General features: G+C 37.5%; 1 protein-coding gene across 1 annotated transcript in view; it reads right to left on the reverse strand.

Moving 5' to 3' along the window:
* LOC111793694 (serine/threonine-protein kinase ATM) overlaps window positions 1-24366 on the reverse strand; it is a 58257-nt gene that overhangs the window by 11482 nt on the left and 22409 nt on the right. The window contains exons 27-57 of the mRNA XM_023675697.1: window positions 16484-16531; window positions 16345-16407; window positions 16017-16091; window positions 15320-15439; window positions 14744-14929; window positions 12177-12298; window positions 11995-12064; window positions 11189-11316; window positions 10658-10799; window positions 10440-10580; window positions 9924-10022; window positions 9760-9806; window positions 9335-9521; window positions 9006-9227; window positions 8632-8703; window positions 7567-7636; window positions 7046-7163; window positions 6845-6968; window positions 5930-6064; window positions 4772-4879; window positions 4620-4667; window positions 4428-4532; window positions 4105-4191; window positions 3527-3841; window positions 3233-3348; window positions 2214-2280; window positions 2066-2140; window positions 1115-1231; window positions 576-740; window positions 404-502; window positions 116-267 (exon numbers count right to left, since the gene is read on the reverse strand). Of these exons, the coding sequence (XP_023531465.1) occupies window positions 116-267; window positions 404-502; window positions 576-740; window positions 1115-1231; window positions 2066-2140; window positions 2214-2280; window positions 3233-3348; window positions 3527-3841; window positions 4105-4191; window positions 4428-4532; window positions 4620-4667; window positions 4772-4879; window positions 5930-6064; window positions 6845-6968; window positions 7046-7163; window positions 7567-7636; window positions 8632-8703; window positions 9006-9227; window positions 9335-9521; window positions 9760-9806; window positions 9924-10022; window positions 10440-10580; window positions 10658-10799; window positions 11189-11316; window positions 11995-12064; window positions 12177-12298; window positions 14744-14929; window positions 15320-15439; window positions 16017-16091; window positions 16345-16407; window positions 16484-16531 (3623 nt within the window). The remainder of the gene's footprint in view (window positions 1-115; window positions 268-403; window positions 503-575; window positions 741-1114; window positions 1232-2065; window positions 2141-2213; window positions 2281-3232; window positions 3349-3526; window positions 3842-4104; window positions 4192-4427; window positions 4533-4619; window positions 4668-4771; window positions 4880-5929; window positions 6065-6844; window positions 6969-7045; window positions 7164-7566; window positions 7637-8631; window positions 8704-9005; window positions 9228-9334; window positions 9522-9759; window positions 9807-9923; window positions 10023-10439; window positions 10581-10657; window positions 10800-11188; window positions 11317-11994; window positions 12065-12176; window positions 12299-14743; window positions 14930-15319; window positions 15440-16016; window positions 16092-16344; window positions 16408-16483; window positions 16532-24366) is intronic.

Consider the following 24366-nt stretch of genomic DNA (forward strand, 5'->3'; position numbering starts at 1 on the left):
AATAGTATAAAAGGTTTCACCAGTTTCTTGTCACCAAAATAAAATAAAACAAGACAAAATATATCAAGACAATTGAAAGATAGGACTTCCTTCATTCATGGACAAAATATATTACTTGCTTGATCTAGTATCAGCCAGCCACTTTCCAACCAAGCGTAATACATCTGAAGCTTCCTCGTTGGGTTGGAAGTGTTGTGAAACATATTCTGCAAGGCTAATTGCCATTGAATGCCGACCTTGGGCACGCAACAGCTTTGCTTCTTCAAGCTGCCAGTGCAAACGACAAATTGCATAATTTTCTAATATTGGATCAGGTGAAAAGAAAACCACCATCACTTTTGAGTTTTGTGCACACGGTTGAACAGAATATTTTACATTCACAAGAGGAATAAAAGTTGTATACCATTCCAAGCCAATACAATGGTGAATTCTCTTCTTCTTCTCGAAGACAGAGAGACTTCAACTCATGTAAGGCAGCAGCCGCTTGAGAATACCTAGATCCCTGAAAATTAGAAGACTAGAAATCAGAAAATTGAACTAAGCTGCAGCTTCCAGATGGTATTGTATTCATGTACCTTGCGAAGGGTGGAAGCAGACTGCAAGAGATGTTGCACCATACATTCCTTACACCTCAAAATCTGAAGTAGAACTCGACGAAATGCTATAAAAGGTTCTAACAAATCCATATGTAGCTGAGTCTTTTTCACAATGCAGCTCCAATCAGAATTCAGCAATGATAACTAGATCAATAGTTAAACCTTGTCAAACAACAATCCTCAATTTTTGATAGGTATCTTGAGATGCGAACAAAAAGTTTATATGAATAAAATAGAGGTTAACATTCCTCAATTAAACATACGCTGAACCATCATACTTATGTCAGGCAATGGCATTTTGTATATGAATAAAATAGAGGTTAACATTCATTTTGTCAGGGAGATTTGAATAATTAGATGACAGGATCAGTTGAGCAATTCAAACAATTTGGGGTTATAGTCTAGTTGATGAACAAAGAACGGGTACTACCCCTCCGATACATATACAATTTTGCCTCCTAACTCTAAAATGCAAAACACAAGATTACCCTAACTTTGGCCATAATTTACAACATTACCTGGTCCATTGTAGGAATTACATGATCTGAGGACACTTTCGGCTTCCCAGGAAAAAAATTTGAATCTTCAGAATCTGTCCAACGTAAGCCCCATGCCACACCAAGATGGTGATAGATCTGCATTGGTAAACAGAAATGGGACAAAATCTTATACTTTTCCTTTCTGTTTACTGTTTTCCATTAAGAGCAGTCCATTAAAAAATGGGTTAGAAGGCTTGTTTTACATATTTTATCTTATATCTCCAGTCGATTAATAATGATAGTTCAGACACATGAGTTTGACAAGCATAGAGATATCTAGAAGGCAGTAATCATTCAATGAAATGGCAGGAATTAGTGACTTCTATAACTCCCTCCTTCCACCACGAAGAAAAAGAGAGAAATCAAAATTGGAAAAAAAAACTTCAGTTCCAGTTGGGTTTTAATGCTTTTAGAAGTCTCAATGAGGTCAATATGGTTTTTAATGTTTCAACTTGGCCCTTATAATTTGGTTATACCACTCGTCCCTACAATTTTTACCCAGAAACTCACTTAATTTTCTCTGGTTTTTACTCAAATTACCCTAATATAAGAAGCTAAACCAAATTAAGAAAACACGCTTATTACAATGTAAATAGAAAATTTGCCACATATTCGATTGGGTAACTACAAGAATAATTTGCGATCAAACCATAGGGATCAAATTGAAATTAAATCCAAATCATAATAACTAAATTGTGACTAAATTGAAAATCAGACCCAACTAAAAGGACTAATTTGACAAAAAAGAAAACATGCAAAAATTCATTCAATGTGCTGTAAAGCATGATGGGAAATCGTTAAAAGCTAATATCTGGTGAGAGTGAAACACTCAAACCAAGAAAATCACTTGTTCTCCTAGTTCTGGGAATTGACGGGATGGTGCATCCTCCAGGACCATTTATCCCATGAAGCAAGATAAAAGTTACCCACCTGGAGCTTAATTATGGTTGAATATATATATTCGGTGCTCTCTTCACTTGCATGAGTTATGGACCACACTAACTCCTGCAATATATTATGAGTGAGTAAACATATACATCTGAGCTCGGACAATGCAGATAAAAGAGACAAATATTACCTGCTTTGAATCTTTGAATCTTCTGTAAAATTCATCAAAGTCTCCTTCTTGCAATGCCCGCAAACAACTAATATTTTAGAATGCAGAACCCAGAAAATTTGTGTCAGTGCTAGATACAAAATAAAACTGCTATTATTAGGAAAAATTGACCACAGTTTTGATAAATCTTTCTTGCGATTTATTAAGGGTGGGATTGTGAAGTTTGGGTTAATTAGACCATGTTCGGGCTGTGTGGCAAATGCGAGTAGAAATTCTGGTTTGTATTGGGTATTCATAATTAGGAGAAGGAATGATTGTAGAAAGAATGATTTCATTAAACTTGAGTTTGTATGTGCTGTAGAAAATAACTTTGGATCGTACAAAGGAATGATTTCCTTAACTAATTTAGATAATCAATACATTCATCATTTGTCATATCAAGAACAAAACTACAAATTAAATTTAGAATAATAAAAATATCATAATATTTACTCATGAAAGTAGCAAGTAATATTTTCTAAATGAAAAAAAAAAAAAAAAGAAAGATATATTTTTTCATACAATTGACGAGAAATATTTTTCTGAACAATAATTTTACTGAATAATTATTTAAATTATTCATGCAATTGCTTTTTAAATATTTACCACTGTAATGTGAGAGAGTGCAAAATCTATTTGATCACTCTTTCGATTTGTGGCACATAATGTACAGATTGATGATAGAGAGTGTGCAAGGGCTTGTAGGGTTATGAAATGCAACAAGAGTGGGAAAATATAATGAAAACCAAGTGAGAAGGGAAACTGATACGAGTACAAAGGATAGCAAACCAAAAATTAGTAAAAACGTACAACACTTCTGAAACAAATTGGGACGAAAGTTGTGGGGTTGGACAGCAGCCTTGCTATGCCGTGAAAAACAATTGTTTCAGTGTATAATATAAGCTAGGTTTCATGGGAACTTAAGTGGAAAAAAGAGCCTAATGATAAGAGACTAAAAAATGAGTTGGTAGTTTTGCAACTTTGGCTTTTGCATCAAGTACCTATGCAGGTTTTCGTTGAAATGAATATTCTTGATCTGATAACTCGATGAACCAGAATCAGGTCCTGCATAAAGCAAGGAGAAATCCCAGTTTCCCGCACGCCAGGCAGCTTCATACTATACCCATAAAATCACACAACAGTCAGCATAATTAAATTATACAATTATGGATACGTAATGAACAATGAAAAAAGCTGATCATCTAACAACACTTCGTGGTGTTTATGATATAATGACACAGAGTTATAACCAAACAAAACACAAGGAAAAAAATGTTGGGAGTTAGAAGGTAAACCTGCAGTTCCATGAACTCTAAATCATGTTGAACATGGTCATCCCGGAATGTTAGTCCTTGGCAATACAAATCCAGCACGTGTGCACAACCAGTTTTCTGCAGAGATCTAATAACACCCTTATAAGGTTTCCAATGTCCTGACGCATCTTCCAAGGTAGAAATTGATTGATGATGTTTTGGTTGCTTCTCCATAGAAATGTTTTTAACAACACCATTCTCTTGAAGCATGGAATCTGATCGTACTCGCAAGTCATAATATTCTAGGGCCTTGCTCCAGTTTCCCTCGTGCTCAAAGGTGATGATTTGTGACGTCAACTTTAATAGTCACCATTATACAAGCAGATAAAGAGAAATGAGGATATTATTCAAAATAATAACTTGCTTTTGTTTGAGTCTACGTATGTTCATCAATTTGGGATTGGAATGCTGAATTTTCAATGGCTTAACAAATGGAGGAGGAAATGAAAGAGCCTGTAATATGAATATCTTGCAACAGGTTGATACAGGTAATTACTAGAAGCATAATAGCAACCTCTACATGATTAACTCGAGCTACTAGCAAATATATGCTAGCTCACCTTGTGAGAGCGTATAATTCCATACAAGCTGTCGGGTTCGTTAATTTGAGTGACCGCAGAGACGAGGATTTCAATATGACGTGGTAGCTGATGCATGAAAGAGACAGAGATATATAGCAATTAGACTAACAAGTTTGTTTGATCACATCGGAAAACAATGCAGAATATTATTGGCACTCTTTAATGATTCTAGAGACTCCTATTTATTGATTACTTCACAATTAACAAATAGTTATGAACTTGTTATATTATTTACAGCCTGAGGGAAAACCATGCACCAATAAACCAAAAAAGTACAAGTGCACTTTTTGAGCACAACTCACCGTTTCAACAAAAGAAAAATCTGGGTTCCCCAGGGTAAGGCATCCAAAATGCTCTTCACACCAATGCTCAACGTACATAACCGAGGTAAAGTATGAACCAGAATACTACAAAACAAAACTGAATATAAGAAAAACTGGCATATGGATACTATATACTTAACATTAAGGAGAAAATATTGATATTGAACTAACAATTGCAGCTTTAGCAACAATGAGGTAGTCAATGGAAAGCCAATAAACCTGCAAAAGCAAATAACATGTCAGATAAAAAGATTTTCTTTGGTAAACTATGCTAGTTAATCAATGGCTGATCCTTATTCATAGATATGACATGTGAATCATACTTTGTCCCAGGAGAATGGTGACATCACAGAAGCATTTGATGCAGCCACTGGATCTCTAAGACTTTTAGACATACGGGATCTAGTGCTCTTACTTGATGCCTTAGAAGACTGAAGGAGAAGGAGCAAAGAGGCACTATTTGCTTTAGAAGTAACAAATAAAATCAAAGAATCAACACTCAAAAAGTTGCTAAAAATGAAGACTCATAATACACACATTAAAGACCAACGTTTGTTATTTCAAACCATGTACAATAACTAGAATCAAAAGGCATTATTAATTTTAGATAAGAAACAATTTTGGCAAGGAAAAAGGCCATAAGAAAAAGGGAATTACAGAAAGTCCCTCCAATTGGCAGAAATCACAAAAGGTCAAATTTACAAAAAAAGAGAAAAAGAAAAATTTTAGTAGGATAATGTTGAGACTACAAAAACAATGTGTAACCAGTGTATCACTGTAAAGACAACACCCACCCTCTTCCTCAAGACATGGTAACCAACTTCATTAGCTGCAAAGATGGAACCAATGATTTTTTTTTTTTCTTTTTTCTTTTTTGTTTCCCACAAAGGCATGCTACAAAAGTAGATGATAGAGGGAAGCACCATATATTCAATTTGCTAGTACCTTTGACTAGAATCTTATATCAGGTAGTATTCGAGCTAATGGGTCTGAAGCTAGTAAATGAAGTAGAATGCCACTCTCTAAGGAATGAGGCAAATAGAAGCATCATTTATTAGCTTTAACGATGAACTTCTTAAAAGAAATCATGAAATACCCTTACAATATTAAGATTCGTTCTTGATGCAATCAAGAAAGAGAAATTTCCCTCTTGGATTCGTTTAAGGCCAGCATGAAAACATTGATTTTATTCAACTTTACATCCAATTTCTTGATTGCAGATGTGAAATGGCATCAGAAGCATTCTTCAACAAAAGAACAGGAAACATCTCATGTATTTCTAGGTACGATAAATTTTCATGTAGATATGTCTACGGCATTACTTTTATGTTTCAACCAGGAACATCTCAGCTAACATATCATCCATAAACTAGCATAATTTTATATTAACAAGAAACAAACTTTTTACTTATGGATACAAAAGATCGAAAAATATTCAAGGATACAAAATCCCGAAGATTCAATATAGGACTATAACTAACCTTAGTAATATCTTTCCTCACAGATACTACAGATTGTACCATTACATGACATAGCCGAAGTTCATTGAGGGTATTCAGAAGTACTTTAATTGACTTGATCAACTTGTTTGATTCTACAAATATGTGTTCTTGTACCTGCAAATTAATCACAGTTAACAAACGTGAAGCAAAGCACCTGGTACCATTGCAGGGTTCAGTGACCCCAATGCATTCATTGTTCTCTTCCAACAAATATAGAACCCATTTCAGGTTTTTTTTTTTTTTTTTTTATTTTGTAAATAAAACAAATCCAATTATGTAACTGACAGAAAGATCCAAATCAATCGGCAAGCACTATTAACTTGAGGAAGGGATCATGCCCTCAAGGTTCAACCTATGGTGTTCTCTGTGTAAAGAGCATGGAGGACCTTAGGAAGGTGCCTATGCTTTATCTTTTCATATTCTTCTTTAAAGTAAACTTTTTCTGGTCTAAGCAATTTCAGTAATTAAGCAAAATTATTGACAAAGTGCTTGATGACAGCATCAAAATTCTTCACTCGTTCAGTGACATTATTGATTACAAAATAGATGCAAGACTCCAAGCCCCCAATTAAGGGAAAGGGTTGAGAGTAACTTGACAACATGAAACATAAATTTCAAGGTCAAGAAACAAATAGAATTTCTCAAAATTCACTGAATCCCAACTGCCTAGTGGAGTTCCATCTACTGTTCTGCTATTCTGTTTTCCAGAGAGTTGAATATCCAAGTAAGAAAAAATATCAACACGTGAAAGACACACACAAAGAATATATATGAAAAGCAGTAAATTTACTTAAGTATGACAAAACCTAAAAAGAAAATTTAAAAAAAAAAAACGCAAAGAAACAAAGAAGAATATAACGCCAATGCTCTCATTATAAATACTCAATGCATTACCTGCAGTGAGATTACTTTGTGAAGATCAATATCCATATCTTTTCTTCCAGCTAGATTGACTACAACACTCGGTAAGAGAAGCTCAGCAATCTCAGCTTTTACCAACACAATATCTAGACATAATCTGAAAACAGAGAATCAACCCCATTCACACAATCTCAAAATAAGTGAGCTAACGAAAAAGAAAAGAAAAGACAAAACCTTAGAATCACATCATTCGAGTGACCAATTAGTGAGTGCACTAATGGACAAATCCACCTCTCGAAAGTTTTACCATTGGTCTCCCACACGGTGGAACTTTCCAATGAAATAGCCTCAGCTGTTATTAAAGTTAAGTAATTATGTGCAGAAAAGAAGACTGTCAGTATAACATCAAACCGAATAGACTAATGCTGCTATTCTTGAACCAATGGTCATCAATTATACTTGTACACTTTATAGTGATCTATGAAAATGAAAAATGTAACTAAAACGTAATGTCAATCCAACCAATAAAATGATCATTCCAACCAATAGCAACCTATAAAATACAAGAGGAGAATTATAGTGTTCTATAAGCTTTTGCATAATCTACAAAAAAATATCATAACAATCATGACCATAACTGACACAAAAGTCTTAGATTTCTTTTATATAGGCGAAAGGAAAAATAATCAAATGTTTATATGATTCAATTAAAATTGTAAATAAGGGTCATCAATTAAAGAAGTAGACATGTGTACCTTTAAATCTCCTTTCAAGATCCAACAAGTACCCATCTACCAGCTTAATGTTAAGCCCTTTGGAATGGACCTAAGTTATATAAAGGAATACATGAGCAATAGATTCATCCAACGTATATTCAAAGTTGTTTGTCAGATTGAATGGTACAAACTAAAAATTCATAATCAAGCAAGCCTTTTCCCATAGCAATAGTCACGTCAGTACCCTTTTCCTTGCCATCCACTGAAACCACTAGCATTACATTCCAGTTCCAAAAATATTACCATTATCTCCAAGTTATTAGGCCCAGGTCAACTTAATACCGACTGGGATAGATGGAAAAAAGAAAAGACTGCAGTCCATTTGATGCTGAATTTTTTCTCTATTTTTATTTAGAAAGTTTAACCAAATTCCCCTTCAAAGTTCATGCTGTAGCGCTATCAAATAGGCTTCCCCATCTCTTCAAATGGACTAACCCATTTGCAAGAAATGTAAACCAAACCTTGTAGAGAATTTTACTAAATGATAAAGTGAATTTAGTTCAAGCCTTAGTCCTATTACATAGAAAAGGTCACAGCTAGGCCTCAACAAACTAACAACCTTGCAAACTAATTAAATAACAAAGGTTGTTACAAACATAACAAAAATGGAAATTGCAATTAACTTAACCAGTAAGAAAACTGAACACATCAGCAAGTGTCATTCACATTCAACCTAAATAATTCAAATTTTTGGTAGTACGCTTAACCCAACAAGAATTTTACTCAAATAAAACCATTTCCCCACCACATTCCTGTTGTAGGTGACAACTAGTTTTACGAAATGGGGCATGGAAAGGAACCGCTACAATGAAGTTCCAGTAGTTCCTACTAGTAATTGTCAACATTATAAACCATGTAATTTTTTGGATAACTCATCTCTGCCAATAGCATACATGTAGTTATTCATACAAAACAAAGAGTATTCTTAGTTATGAACGAGGGATGTAGTTATTCATACAAAACAAAGAGTATTCTTAGTTATGAACGAGGGACATGAACACTCCATAACTAAGTATTGATCAGAATAGGGAGATTAAAACTTGCCTCCAAAAGCGATCTCTCATAAGAATCAAATGTGAGCAGAATACTTTGACCTTTTTCAGTGGAGAGTATAGCCTGGTTAAGAAGGGTGAAAAAAATATAAAATTGGTTCGATTAAACATGAACTTTTCTGAGGATCAAAGTATAAGGGAAGGACAAATGAAATAATAATAGTAATGAAGAAGAAGAAGAAGATGATGATGATGATGATAATAAAGCATAAAAGCCGACACTTTTTTCCATAGCTATTTCCATTATTATCAAGAGCATATTTCCATAGCATCAATATCAAAACCCAATGAAATGAGCATCTTATTGAGCCAATTTCCAGTTCAACAAAGAGAAGAGAGAACTAGAATGGGCCTTCATAAACTAACCTGGAGAACTTGAGACGTCATATCAACTATTTTGACAGAGTCATCCATCAGGTACCTTTTCAAATGTTTTAAAAGTTCAATCAGAAGATCTTCAGATATGCCAGTTTCAATCTTGAAGTCTATTTCTGAAGCACTGCTATTAACAACAGGCCGAAAAATGTGAATGGTATTGGATTCCCCAGGCAGATGGAAAACAACACAATGTGGATCACCTATACCAACCTGCAAAAACAATGAAAGGACAAAAAATATTTCAAAACTCATAGACACCAGCTCCCTTATACAACTTGTATCATCTGAAGATTCTGAACAAGGTAGAAAACCAATACCCTAGATACAAAATCTGACACCAACTCCCTTATACAACTTGTATCATCTGAAGATTCTGAACAACATATTCGCATAAGTTTCCAGACTGCCTGCTCCACTTCATGATCATTGTGCCAATCAATACTTGGGATATCCTCACTGTGAAAAACCTGACCCCCAATCAGCTTCTTATGCAATGCTTTTAAACTGCAAGATAAACCAAGTTGTTAAAGACATCTCAGAAGCAGCTTAAAAGCAATGGCATAAAAACAATCTGTATCTTGAATGTCATAAGTTCTCAATATAAAAAATAAAAAGAAAATAAGAAAAACTGAAACAATCTGCAATCTGCACATTCTCTATATTGACCTAAGGCAGTCAATATAATAACAAGGACCTCATGGTAAACAAAATATTCCAAGATAAGCAACAAATTTAAATCTACCTCCATAATAGTAATCTTGGTGGTAGGTTGTCAGAACGCTTGACCAACTGGAGAAAAGATGAGACATAGGACATGAGGAATTACCTAAAAATGCCAGAAGGGAGATCTAATCTAATCCTTCAATTGAAAAGATGATCTCAAACCAAAAGCTTAAAACACCTTACTTTCAATAAATGATCCCTTGCAGAGTACCCTCTACATAGTTCCTGATGGAAATTTCGAATATCATCAAAGATTTCCATCTCAGGAAAGGGCTCCAGTTCCTACACCATGAGAAGAAAAAAAAAAAAGGTCACGATTCTAAAAATAATAAAACATTATATGTAAAGACACTTTGCCATGTGATTATAAATGAATCCATCATGTTCATAAAAAGAAAAATCAAATCTTTTTCTAAGGAAACTGAAACTTGACAATAAGCTGAAAAAAGGATTAAGAATCCTTTACAAAGAGGATTGTGTTGCAGTAATTGAGTTTTCACCCAAATAAAATTGGAGATGCAGGTTGATCAAATGGGAAAAATCGTTGTCGCAAGTAGGATCAAATGGGAAATATTTCAATCACAGTTTGGAAATTTTGTCCTCACTAAGAACTTGAATCTATGATTGCAGATCAACTAGAGGAAAAATAAAATAAAATCAATCTATAGTGTTCATGTTTACCAAATGGACGAAACCTACTTTGATGTAATCATGGAGAGATGGATCAGAATCCATTATAAGTTGGTGAACCAAGGATAAGACGAGAGACGATCTATTGCCAAGAGACTCCCCATCAGCTTCGGTGGGGATGCAACATGCCACCAACTTTGAGATCAGAAACTATGTTCGCAATGAATTAGAAGGCAGTCCAAACAACAAGGTGGAACTCCAGAACAAAGGGAGAAGATTGTACAGACCTGAAGTTGTTCTCCGAGGACTCTAGTGATTTCTTTGCTTGGGCTAGATTTGAAAGTTTCCAACAAGGTTGAAAAGATGCGACAACATTGGTCTTGTAACGAATTATTACCAACAAATTGCCCAATCAAATTGAATAGATAGCTGCATTAAGTTAATAAGTTCTAACATCTACTTGTATGATGTCGAAAGAGGCAATAAAGCAAAGGAGAAATTCAAATGACCAAAGCAACAGATAAATAAAATTTTCAAGGTATAGAGTTTTGAAACCAAGACATAATGAATATTGGCGGTTCTACGTATAGAAACCAGCAGATTATAGAATGCTCAACACTTCGTATAATTTGCTGACATTGATGCAAAAAATATGAGTTTTTGTTTCCTTCTAATCTGTTGAGATAATTTTTTCTTCAACCACATCAAATATCAACTTTATATTAGAACTTTTTTTATAAGATACTTCATATTAGAACGTTATTAACACAAACAAATATCTTTTTAAAGTGAACATCATGCATTAAAAATGCACTCACTTTGACGTGCTAGAAACTGCAGCTCTGTGACCAAGAATATTTATCAGCACTTCAATTGCTGCCAATCGATGAGATTTATGCCTATGATGAGTTGCTTCTGCAATTTTGTAGTGCATCTCTACAATAAACTGCACGAACACAACAGAGGTTTATTTGGTAAAATGCATGGAAAATAATCAAAGAACTAACAAGAACAAACATAGAAGAAATTTTTTAAATAATCTTTAGGTTGGAGTGTTGATATAGTTACATTTATCATAATCCATCAGGTTAAGTTTTTAGGTTGATTGATGATTTAACATTTTATAGAGTAAGAAGTTGTGAGTTTTAACTCCAGTAATGTTATTTCCTCCCCAATTAATATTGATTTAAACTTATTGCGCCTTCTAAAAATTTCCAAGCACACAAGTGAAGGAAATGGTTGGAGTGTTGATACAATTCAATTTAACATAGCCTATAAGCTTGAACTTTTGGGTTCATCGGTGTTATTTCCTCCCCAATTAATATTGATTTAAACTTATTGCGCCTTCTAAAAATTTCCAAGCACACAAGTGAAGGAAATGGTTGGAGTGTTGATACAATTCAATTTAACATAGCCTATAAGCTTGAACTTTTGGGTTCATCGGTGATTTAACACTTTATTTCAAAGCAGGAATAAGACTTTACAGAGGCTAGAAGAAATTTACAATAACCAAGGGTAAGCCAGACTATATGCCAAATGCCTTTCTCAAATTGAAGCAATGAAACACTACAAGACTACAGGCTGCATAATATGCTTTTCTCAAGTATTTAACATATAAGAATACCATGAATACTCTATCTGGACGGAAAACATTGATTCTGTCAATAACGCCAATTGTTGTCTCCTTGTTCTCCCTTCAAGAACCAAGTTAACAATAAAAATAGTCATGTTTGCAAAACAGAAAAAATGAAAAGCCATAAAAGAAAATGTATCAAGAAGAAGAGGAGCAAGATAAGAAGATCTGACATTTCCAAGAAACCATCAACAACTGTCCGAACAGCAAACACAATGGTATCCTTTGGAAAGAATGGATCCATAGGTTCTGAAGTACAAGATGTTAAAGCTAAGATCTGGCTGATAATGGACACCTACAAGCAGGGAATAACAACTACAAATGAATATTGAACATCTTTAGAAAATGGACACCTACAAGCAGGGAATAACAACTACAAATGAATATTGAACATCTTTAGAAAATTCTGTTTTCTTCAAAAAGTTATTAAGTTAATCAAACATCCACTAACAACTTTCATCCAAATAGGTTACAAGATTTCCTATGCCTTTTCTTTTTCTTTCTTTCGTTTTTTTAAATAAGAAAGGGGAGGCAATTTTCAATTAAAAGAAAATTGGAGAGTTACAATTTACAAAAGGGGTCTCAAGCCGGCTAAAAGCACACTATCACAAAAATCTTAAAGAGATCAATGTCATCGCAAAGGAGCCAAGTGAACTTCTCTCGTCTTTGAAAACTCTCCTGTTTTACATTAGCAAACTATCCATAAAAGGTTGTAAAAGCATCTATCCATATATCACAAGCTCTACACTCTCCATTCGTGACAGGTCTGTACATTCTTGGATAAAGCTCCCAAAGACTCCTCTGCACTCCAATTGTCCAACCAAAAACAACTTCTATTTCCATCCCTTGCAACACTAAAGAAGAATCTTCAGTATAAATCTTAAATTTCAATAGATTTCTCCAAGGAGTTCTTAGCAACAATTGGCAGGACACTTTTCAGAGGGAGAATCGTTCACCCGCATAACTTTGGCCCATAGAGAGTCTATTTTGTCCAACCACTACAGCCATTGGTGAGCAAGGTTTCGTTGCTGCAAGCTTGAATTCTGTCAATTCCCAACCCTCCTCCAGAGTGAGACAAAGGGAAGGGTAACTGTTTTCCAGTTGATAAGAAGGGAGCCTCTACTCTTCTCTACCTCCCAAAAACATTTTCTCGTTTATCTTTTCAATGATTTAGTATGTCACAAAGGGCTTTGAAGACCGACAGGTAAATTAGGAGTTTGGAAAGCACAGTCTACGAAAGAACAAAGTCTCCCTCCTTTAGAACAAAAGTTCTCCAAGAAACACTGCAGCTGGCTACTTTCTGCACCACAGGCTCCAAGAAATCCAACAATTTGGAATTGCCACAAAGGGGGAGGCTAGATAATTAGTAGGATGAGGGGTTTGCTTGCATCCCCACTTGTCAACAATCCTCAAATTCAAAATGATACCATGCAGCAATCACAGATTTCTCCAATTAGATGAATTAAAGAAGATCAATTATTTGGTTTCTCTAAACTTATTTTTATTCACAGTGATTGTGTTGTTTTGGGTGAAGTCTTGATTAAAATATGCCAGTTTTGCATTTTATCATTCTTATTGACTTTCTCATTTCACTTTTAATCTCGTGAACTCTAATCTTCTTTTACTCTGAATAATCCTGTAAAGTTTCTAACTCACAAAATAGTCTGTAATAGTTACTTCAATAATTCAAAAAGGATTCCAAGGTAAGAAATACAACTTCAGCCTTAGAAAAGGGCGGGAACTCTCCTGACTAGCGCCAGAATACTTTCAAAATAAGACATACCTAGCTAAACGAACAGACCTACATATAAACAAACACAGAGTAGTACGATTAACACCCCTTCTAACATAACAGAGGTCCTACAAAATCCATTCACTTTAGTGGCTTTCATACCAATGTTAATTCTAATATTGTGATTTAGCTAGTCTGGTTTTCACCTTTCTTCAAAGAGTAGTTCTGCAAAAAAGAATTTGGAGTCTGAAAACTTCTGCAATTTGGAATTTAAATATCATTTAATCATTTGGTGTTTTCATTAAACATTTCTTAGTTTGGCCCTGGTAAAAGGATGTGAAAGCTCCAGAGAAGATGCAAACTTTTAGGGCGTGTTGCTCATGGGAAGGTTTCAAGAAATATACAGCTTAATTTCTTGCATTGGAATACTTTTCCATATCAATAAAGACATTGGAAAAGAGATCTTGAAGAAGTCTCTCCTTGAAGCTAGACTGCATCATTTGTACAGATAAAAATGAAGTAAAAAGAATGAAAACATTAAGCATTCTCCAAAACAGACATGCGTATTATAAAGCAGGACTCTCATCCTTTTTTTTTTTAAAGAGAAAAGAACTTCTCATTGATAGTTGAAAAGCTATAAAAAAAGAACAAGAATGGCATGATTACCAAACGTAGACTAAAGAAAGCATCAAGCAAAAAGATGCTAAAACCTTCAACCCACAAAGTAACATGAGATGATATTTTTCTTTAGTGGAACTTTCTTCCTTATGAAGAGATATAAATAAGGTAAAATAAGATGAGATGATATAAATAAAGTTAAATAATTAACTGTTGACGACACCTCAACAAGACTTGATTATTTTCTCCTTCATACCTACTGATGACATCTCAATAGGTACGAAGGAGCAAATAATTTACTGAAGTATTTTCGTCAACATAAAGATGGTCAAATTCAAAGAGAACATGAAAGCATAGAATCTTAAATATTAGTTGAAAGGAAGGATAAACCATATGTTTCTTTATAAGTAGATCCCTTTCACTCTCAGTTATTCTGGAAAAACGCAACATTGAACTTTGAAGAACTACTGCTCCTTTTTCACATCCGGATCTCTTGCTGCAATGTAGTGCCATACAAAAAGAAAATATTGGCACAAAATAGCTTCTAATTAAAGCTTCCAGTGGTTCACCAGCAACCTGTTGATTTTCATTTAACAAGAAGCAAATTTTTCATTGATCAATGAAAAGGACAAAATTCTCACTCATACAAACTTACAAGAACTAAAGTAGATAGAAGTACCAATTCAAATACCAAGAAATCTATGAGGAGCGAATAAAAGAACCTCAGTTAATACAAATATCACAAAGAGAATAAACCTTAAGAATACATATAGTGCAAAACACAGATGAAAGAAAATATCCTACATTTGAATCCACAATGTTTAAACATGAATCTACACTTCTTGGGCACCCAGTAAGTTTTTGAATCTATTGAATGACCTTAACCAAAAACTTTCATTATATGCTTTTGTCGAAGTTTGCTAAATAGACAAAGTGTGACAAAAAAATGTTCCAAAATATTCTTACATTAGCAATCCAGCCAAGGTTGGAACTATCGTCTTGCAGAATAAGAGCAGGAAGAAGCCAGGGGCAACAATACTGAATAAAGTAACTAGGTTCAGCGTCCAAGACAAAAAGTTGCCTTATCTGCATACATTGTAAAAAATTAAATTAGCGAGAATATAAAATATTAAATGAACCACGGAAAGAAGAATGTTCATATTTCATTTTATGAAGATACATGAAATCCAAAATCAAGAAAACTTTACGAACTATATAGATTAGTCAAATAATCAGTTGCCGATTATCTATTCAACCAACTTTCCAGTCAATAAAAATAATTTCCTGCAATAATGAGCCCCCGCTCCATGGTATACAAATAGTAAAGGAAATGTTGGATGCAAGTAATAAAAACAAAAAAATAACAAATAAAAAAAAATTAAAGAAAGAGCATCAACTCCTTCATGGCAACAATGGATCGCAAAATTAAGTCTTAACGCCATAAGATCAACATCTAAATAGACAGTGAGAAATTATAAAATTTTCACAGGAGACAACTTTTTCTTTAAGAATTTAATAAATTAATGACAATAGTCGTAATAATTAACAGAGAGAGAGAGAGAGATCAGTTTTACCCTATGCAACGGTTGGTGTTAAGAGAAGCAGATCAATTATTCCAAGCACATAACATGAGAGATATAAACGAGATTAAATGGATCAATACCTCAACAAGTGCAGGTAAGCTTACACCACAAGTAACCCAACAAAAGAGAAGTGACCCAATGAGTTCCTCCAAGTACTGCAAAAACATTTTAAAATCTCATGAGTACGCAATATAAAAGTTCAGAATTTTAAAATTGTTGAAACTTGGGTACTTATATGTATTATGTCCATTAAAGTTAATATTCTCTAGCTCTTTCTTCAAGATTGTACCGTCCTTTAAATTGAAGTCCACAATTCTTATTAGAAAACTATCAATAACCAGAAAAAACTTTGAACTGAACTGAAAAAATATGTCAAGAACTTTAGCACAAAGAAGACATAAATTTCACCTTCTGTCTTCCTGAATAATTGAGCTGTCTGGCCAGGTTATCAAGCATGGTAGCGACCATTNAAAAAAAAAAAAAAAAAAAAAAAAAAAAAGAAAGAAACCACGAGTAAATTACAAATTTGGAACAAGTTGAATGAATACCTTTGACTAGGATCCATTGCTGAAATTGCACACATCATAAAAACAACCTGCAGTTCCATAAAATATCAAATTAACGAATCACAAAACTGCTGGAAAAAGTGCGGCCTATTTCTTTATTAGAAAATGTAAGACAAAAAAAGGAAACTTTTTACCTCAAAGTGTAGCTTCTGCAGATAAACTATAATTGAAAGACATATTTAGTACTTTGTCATACTCATTATTTAAAATGAATAACCAATATGAAGTTTTCACTTTAAGTATCCTTTATTGTTTCTCTCTTACTACTTATTTGTGCTTGCAAGAAATTTTCATTAAAAAACGAGTGTGTGAATCAAAATATTGGACCAGACGTCCAAAATGGCTTAGATTTTTCCTCTACCCTCCCCCCTAAAGCTAAGAATACAACCCCAAGAACATCAAATAACAGTAACTGAGCTGCTTACTGACGAATCTTTAATAACAAACTCGAAGCAACTTTTGAGCTCCAGTTTTCTCAGTATGAGTCAAAACTTGATCAGAGAGCAACTTCAATGCCACCAAACACTAATGATCCAAAATTGACAACTTCAATGTAGCAACTTAATACTACAGAGTTGTTACAACCGAAATTGCCATTTTGTGCTCTTATGCCTTCAGTTTGCTCACTTTGCAGTGAAGATGGGAATTATCTCAACCATCTCTTTTTGGATGCTCTTCTTTTGAACTGCTGGTTCAAGTTGTTTTTGGTTTTCAAGGTGAACTGAGTATTCTCTTAAAATTAGAAGGATAATCGACATCTCAAGTGAAATTCTTTTCCTTTGAAGCTGTTTTCTTAAATTGAGAAGAATAATAATTTGTTATTCAAATACGTGCAGCCTAGGTCTTCTTATATAGAAGAAAGACTCAGTACAATAAGGAAAGAATAAAGACAACAAAGACTAAATATTGACAACAAATATTTACACAATTGTAAAGACTAAATATTCCAACACTCTCCCTCAAGTTGGTTTAAAGATGTTTCCATAGCTAGCTTGTCAATCAGTTTATCGAATTTCTTCTTTGGAAGTCCCTCAGTTAATAAAATGTGTTAAAATGTGTTAACCTCAATATGTTTGGTATGTAATGGTCTATCATGTAGAACTGGATTATGAGCTATAGATATGACAGTCTTATTGCCAGAAAAATTTTGAATAGGCTTAGCTTGAGAGAACATCAATTCTTCAAGTATCCTTTTGATCCATATGCCTTCACAAATTACATGGGCTAAGGCTACTTCAACGTTACTCTTAGTCACCACATTTTGCTTTTTGCTTCTCCATGTAACTAGATTTTCTCCACCAAAGGAGAAGTAGTCAGAGGTAGATCTTCCATTAGTAGTACTTCCAAACATTATGCATCTATACAGACTTCTAGTTTGAAGTGATGGTTCTTTTTCAATAAAATACCCTTTTCAAGAACTCCTTATAAATATCTTAAAATACCCTAAGATTTTATACGCAGCTTTAAAATGTGTAGGTTCATGTGCATGCATAAATTGACTTACCATACTTATAGCAAAAGCAATGTCCATATGTGTATGAAATAAAGAAATTAATCTTCCCACAAGTTTCTAGTATCGTTTCTTGTCCTTCATTTTTTCTTCTTTTGTTGCTTCTAATTTCAAATTGGGCTCAGTAGAAGGTGCCAAGTGTCACGGTCATGCCTGTCCAGGGCCTGTTGCCCATGGCCGCATGCCCATGACAAGCCAAACCCTTGTCATGTCTTTTCATTCTAGTGTTTTTCCCTTTGTAATTCTAGAGCGTATGACACCTCAAGAAAATCATGTCTAGGCCTGCCAGAACTAAAATGGCCCAGAATGTACTATAGGGGGATATGACTAGTCGTCAACTTCTCCCTACCCAAGGTTATATATGCTAAGCCGTTGTTATCTTTCTCTTGCTTGCTTATATAACGTCTCTTTCTAAAATCTCTCTTTCAAAAATCTCGCTCTCTCCTCGTTTTCTAAAACCTTCTTTTAAAACCGAGGCTAGAGGCTCGACCGTACGTCGCTTGGCCGTAGGCGACGCAAGAACAAATTGGCTTAACTCACTTGTCGCTGGAAAGTGAGTGCCGCACAATCGCTAGTCCGCTGCCTTCGAAAGTGCGATTGTGTCAAGTGGTATCAGAGCTTTGTTAGCTCCGTAACGTCATACAGACCGAAATCATGTCGACGACAAAGTCGACACCCAAAGCACAAGCCGATCGGCTTACGCTAATAGAGGAGGAAATGCTGTTCCTCAAAGAAGTCCCTGACACCCTCCGTTTCCTGGAAACACGGGTGACCGAACTGAGTGAGAAAGTCGTCCAAGTCGACGCAATGGGCAACCGCCTAGACGGGTTGCCAATCGCAGAACTGTTGTTTCGAGTGACCTCGCTCGAAGAAAGAGTTGCTCCTACGAGCAGCCCAAAACCGTCTGATAGTCCGGATAGCTCTGTCGCACACAAAGAGGGACGTGGCGAAGAGTTCGACGTACTACAAAACACAATGATGAGTTTGTTCAATGGATTGGCTGATGAATTCAGATCAACAGTCGACGACCTCCAAGAAAGGATGGCCGCCATGAGCACTCGAATTGAAGTTACCATGAAAGCCGTGGAAGGTGTCACGGCTGGACAAACTAGTGGAGGATCCAACAAACTAAGGTTCCCGGACCCTAGAGCCTTCAAAGGGAATCGGGACGCCAAAGAGTTGGAGAACTTCATCTTCGACGTCGAACAGTACTTCAAAGCCACAACGGCTTGTACCGACGACAAGAAGGTGACTGTAGCTGCGATGTATCTCGTAGACGACGCCAAACTGTGGTGGCGTACGAAGGTGCAAGACATCGAGGATGGATTGTGCACCATCGACTCATGGGAGGACCTCAAGAGAGAGTTGAGGGAACAATTCCTCCCCGAAAATGCAGGACACATAGCAATGGAGAAAATAGTAGCCCTGAAACACACTGGAAACATACGGGACTACGTCAGACAATTCTCAACCCTGATGCTGGATATCAGGGGTACAGCAGAGAAGGACAAGGTGTTCTTCTTTATAAATGGTCTACAGCCGTGGGCCAAAACAAAGATACATGAGAACAGGGTCCAAACCCTAGCTGCCGCAATGGCCTGCGCCGAGAGACTCGTGGACTGTGGGAACGAAGCAGGATCCCAAAGAAGAACGACACCAGCCCCAAACAATGGGGGCAAACCCTACCGACCACCAGGCCATCGAAATGGAAGCCCCAACAGATCGAATGGATGGACGGATAGACCTCCTCAGAACAATCAAGCGGGGACATCTCGAGGGCCTTACCACCAAAAGAACCACCCGACGACGCCTTTGCAATGCATGCTATGTAAAGGCCCCCACAAGGTATCCTACTGTCCTCATCGGGCCTCTCTCACTGCACTCCAAGTGTCCATCCAAGAGAGCAATGAGGCAAGGGTCGAGACTTTGCTAGACAAGAAAGAAGATCACGACAACCCCCGAATGGGCGCACTCAAATTCTTGTCAGCCCTCCAACGGAAAGTCGAACCGAAGGAGATAATAGAGAAAGGGCTTATGTTCGTAGATGCCACCATAAACTCTCGACTGAGCAAGAGAACCCTGATAGACTCTGGAGCAACCCACAACTTCATTGCTGATCAAGAAGCCAGAAGATTGGGACTCACCATAGGAAAGGACCCGGGGAAAATGAAAGCTGTCAACTCCGAGGCCTTGCCTATTGTGGGAGTTTCCAAAGGAGTCCCCTTCAAAATAGGGGATTGGACTGGAGAGCTAGACCTTGTCGTGGTTCGCATGGACGACTTCGATGTGGTACTTGGGATGGAGTTCCTCCTAGAACACAAAGTCATCCCAATGCCATTGGCAAAATGCTTAGTGATCACCGACCGTAACCCCACAGTAATACCTGCAAGCATCAAGCAACCAGGTAATCTTCGGATGATCTCGGCCATACAGCTGAAAAGGGGACTCGCACGAGAGGAACCTACCTTCATGGCCATACCACTGATAGAAGAGGCAACCACCGAAGAGACTGTCCCAGAGGAAATCAAGGATGTATTAGACAGCTATACCGACATAATGCCAGAGAGTCTACCACAAACACTACCACCTCGTCGAGGCATTGACCACGAAATCGAACTCCTCCCCGGGGTTAAGCCGCCCGCAAAGAATGCATACCGGATGGCTCCACCCGAGCTAGCCGAATTGAGGAAACAACTAGACGAGTTGCTGAAGGCGGGATTCATTCGCCCGGCAAAGGCCCCTTATGGAGCCCCCGTACTATTCCAGAAGAAGAAGGATGGGACGTTGCGTCTGTGCATAGACTATAGAGCCTTAAACAAGGTGACAGTACGCAACAAATATCCTCTGCCGATAATATCTGACTTGTTCGACCAACTTCACGGGGCCAAGTACTTCACGAAATTGGACTTACGATCGGGATATTATCAAGTACGTATTGCCGAAGGGGACGAACCCAAGACGACGTGCGTAACAAGATATGGGGCCTTCGAATTCCTAGTAATGCCCTTTGGCTTGACAAACGCCCCAGCTACGTTCTGCACGTTGATGAACCAGGTTTTCTACGAATACCTGGATCAGTTCGTCATAGTATACCTCGACGACATTGTTGTTTACAGCACAACCCTCGAGGAACACAAAGTGCACTTGAAGTTAGTGTTTGACAAGCTCCGGCAGAACCAGCTGTATGTGAAGAAGGAGAAATGTGCATTCGCACAAACATGCATCCACTTCCTTGGACATGTCGTCAGATGTGGACAAATCAGTATGGATAGCGACAAGATAAAAGCTATCCAAGAATGGAAGGTTCCTACTTCCGTATCTGAGTTGAGGTCCTTCTTAGGACTAGCCAACTACTATAGGCGGTTCGTCGAAGGGTTTTCACGACGAGCCGCCCCATTGACAGAGCTGTTGAAGAAAGACCACCCTTGGTCGTGGTCGAATGATTGTCAAATGGCCTTTGAAAATCTGAAAACAACCATGACGAGGGGTCCTGTCCTCGGGTTGGTTGACGTCACAAAGCCATTTGAAGTGGAAACCGATGCTTCCGACTTTGCTCTCGGTGGGGTCCTTATTCAAGAAGGCCACCCCATCGCTTACGAAAGTCGAAAGCTCAACGATGCCGAACGAAGATACACTGTCTCCGAGAAAGAAATGCTGGCTGTAGTCCATTGCCTTCGAGTCTGGAGACAGTACCTCTTAGGATCGCAGTTCGTAGTGAAGACGGATAACAGCGCCACTTGCCACTTCTTTGATCAACCAAAATTAACAGCAAAACAAGCCCGGTGGCAGGAGTCGTTGGCTGAATTCGACTTCAAGTTCGAACACAAAGCGGGAAAGAGTAATCAAGCAGCCGACGCGCTGAGTCGGAAGGGCGAACATGCGGCCCTGTGCATGTTAGCCCATATTCATTCAAGTAAGATCGATGGATCGATGCGCGACATCATCAAGGAACATTTACACAAAGACCCATCGGCCAAAGCCGTTGTCGAACTAGCTAAGGCTGGAAAGACACGGCAGTTTTGGGTTGAGGGGGACCTCCTGATAACCAAAGGAAACAGATTGTACGTCCCAAGAACGGGAGAACTGAGGAAGAAGCTCATTCAAGAATGTCACGACACCTTATGGGCCGGACACCCGGGATGGCAAAGAACATACGCCCTAATAAAGAAGGGGTACTTTTGGCCGAACATGCGAGACGACATCATGCAATACACCAAGACGTGCCTCATCTGCCAACAGGATAAGGTCGAGAAAGCCAAAGTCTCTGGACTCTTGGAACCTCTACCTGTGCCAACAAGACCCTGGGAAAGTGTATCTCTGGACTTCATAACACACCTCCCAAAAGTCGGGGAATATGACGCCATCTTGGTTATTGTGGACCGGTTCTCAAAATATGCGACGTTCATCCCCACTCCCAAATTATGTTCGGCGGAACTCACAGCCCAACTGTTTTTCAAACACGTTGTAAAGTTATGGGGCATTCCGTCGAGCATCATCAGTGACAGGGATGGCAGATTCATTGGGACATTCTGGACTGAGTTATTCGCTTTCTTGGGAACAACCTTGAACATCTCCTCGAGTTATCACCCTCAAACCGATGGACAGACAGAACGGTTCAACTGCTTGCTCGAAGAATACTTACGTCACTTCGTCGACGCTCGCCAAAAGAACTGGATACAATTGTTAGATGTCGCCCAATTTTGCTTCAATTGTCAAACAAGCTCGTCTACAGGGAAGAGTCCCTTTGAAATTGTAAGTGGACGACAACCGGCCTTACCCCATATTATTGATCATCCTTATGCAGGAAAAAACCCCCAAGCTCACAACTTTACAAGAGAATGGAAGCAGACGACAGATATAGCCCGAGCATATTTAGAGAAGGCTTCCAAGCATATGAAGAAATGGGCGGACAAGAAGCGTCGCCCCCTTCATTTCCGTGCAGGAGATCAAGTCCTTATCAAGCTGAGACCAGAACAGATCAGATTTCGTAGCCGAAAGGACCAGAGATTAGTTCGTAAATACGAAGGCCCGGTTGAAGTCCTTAAAAAGATTGGGGCTACCTCCTACCGAGTTGCACTCCCCGCATGGATGAAAATTCACCCCGTCATTCATGTGAGCAACTTGAAGCCCTATCACCCTGATCCAGACGACGACCATCGAAATACAACCACAAGACCGAGCATCGATCTGAAACAAAAAGAGACAAAGGAAGTGGAAGAGATCCTAGCCGACAGGGTTAGGAAGATAGGAAGACCTGTACGGACGATTCGTGAATTCCTTGTCAAATGGAAGAATCTCCCTACAGAGGAAACAAGCTGGGAACGCGCCGAAGATCTGAACTCCGCCGCCACCCACATCGCAAGGTATGAAAGTAGTCGGTTGACGGGGACGTCAACCAATTAGGTGGGGGAGGATGTCACGGTCATGCCTGTCCAGGGCCTGTTGCCCATGGCCGCATGCCCATGACAAGCCAAACCCTTGTCATGTCTTTTCATTCTAGTGTTTTTCCCTTTGTAATTCTAGAGCGTATGACACCTCAAGAAAATCATGTCTAGGCCTGCCAGAACTAAAATGGCCCAGAATGTACTATAGGGGGATATGACTAGTCGTCAACTTCTCCCTACCCAAGGTTATATATGCTAAGCCGTTGTTATCTTTCTCTTGCTTGCTTATATAACGTCTCTTTCTAAAATCTCTCTTTCAAAAATCTCGCTCTCTCCTCGTTTTCTAAAACCTTCTTTTAAAACCGAGGCTAGAGGCTCGACCGTACGTCGCTTGGCCGTAGGCGACGCAAGAACAAATTGGCTTAACTCACTCGTCGCTGGAAAGTGAGTGCCGCACAATCGCTAGTCCGCTGCCTTCGAAAGTGCGATTGTGTCACCAAGGATGCACATGAATTATTAGGTGAATTGGATAATAGTAATTTCAAAAGCGGATAAGTTTGCTCCATACTACAGAAACTGAACTAGACTAACAATCAAACCAAACCAAACCTGAAACGGACACACTGGACCTAACCCTGAACCGAACTGGACGAACTAAAACAGACCCTAAACTGAAACAACTGGGGAGGAATTCGAGGATTTTTTATAACAATTCACCCTTCCTACTGCTTCATTTTAAATTCTTTAATCCACAACCAACTCATCTTCATATCCCTTTTCTTTCTTTTTTTTCTTTTCTTTTCTTTTTGGAAAGAATTGAAGGAAAAGACCTATTATTTAGACATGAAATGCACACTCAAAAAAAGTTTCCATCCTTTTATTTCTCAAATTTCCAACTCCTTGGTTCCTCGATTGAGGTTGATATATATTAATTTGGTGATAATTCAAAAGAAACTATCAGACAGGATTT

This window comes from Cucurbita pepo, chromosome LG04 (assembly GCF_002806865.2).
Source record: "Cucurbita pepo subsp. pepo cultivar mu-cu-16 chromosome LG04, ASM280686v2, whole genome shotgun sequence".
Taxonomy (NCBI): domain Eukaryota; kingdom Viridiplantae; phylum Streptophyta; class Magnoliopsida; order Cucurbitales; family Cucurbitaceae; genus Cucurbita; species Cucurbita pepo.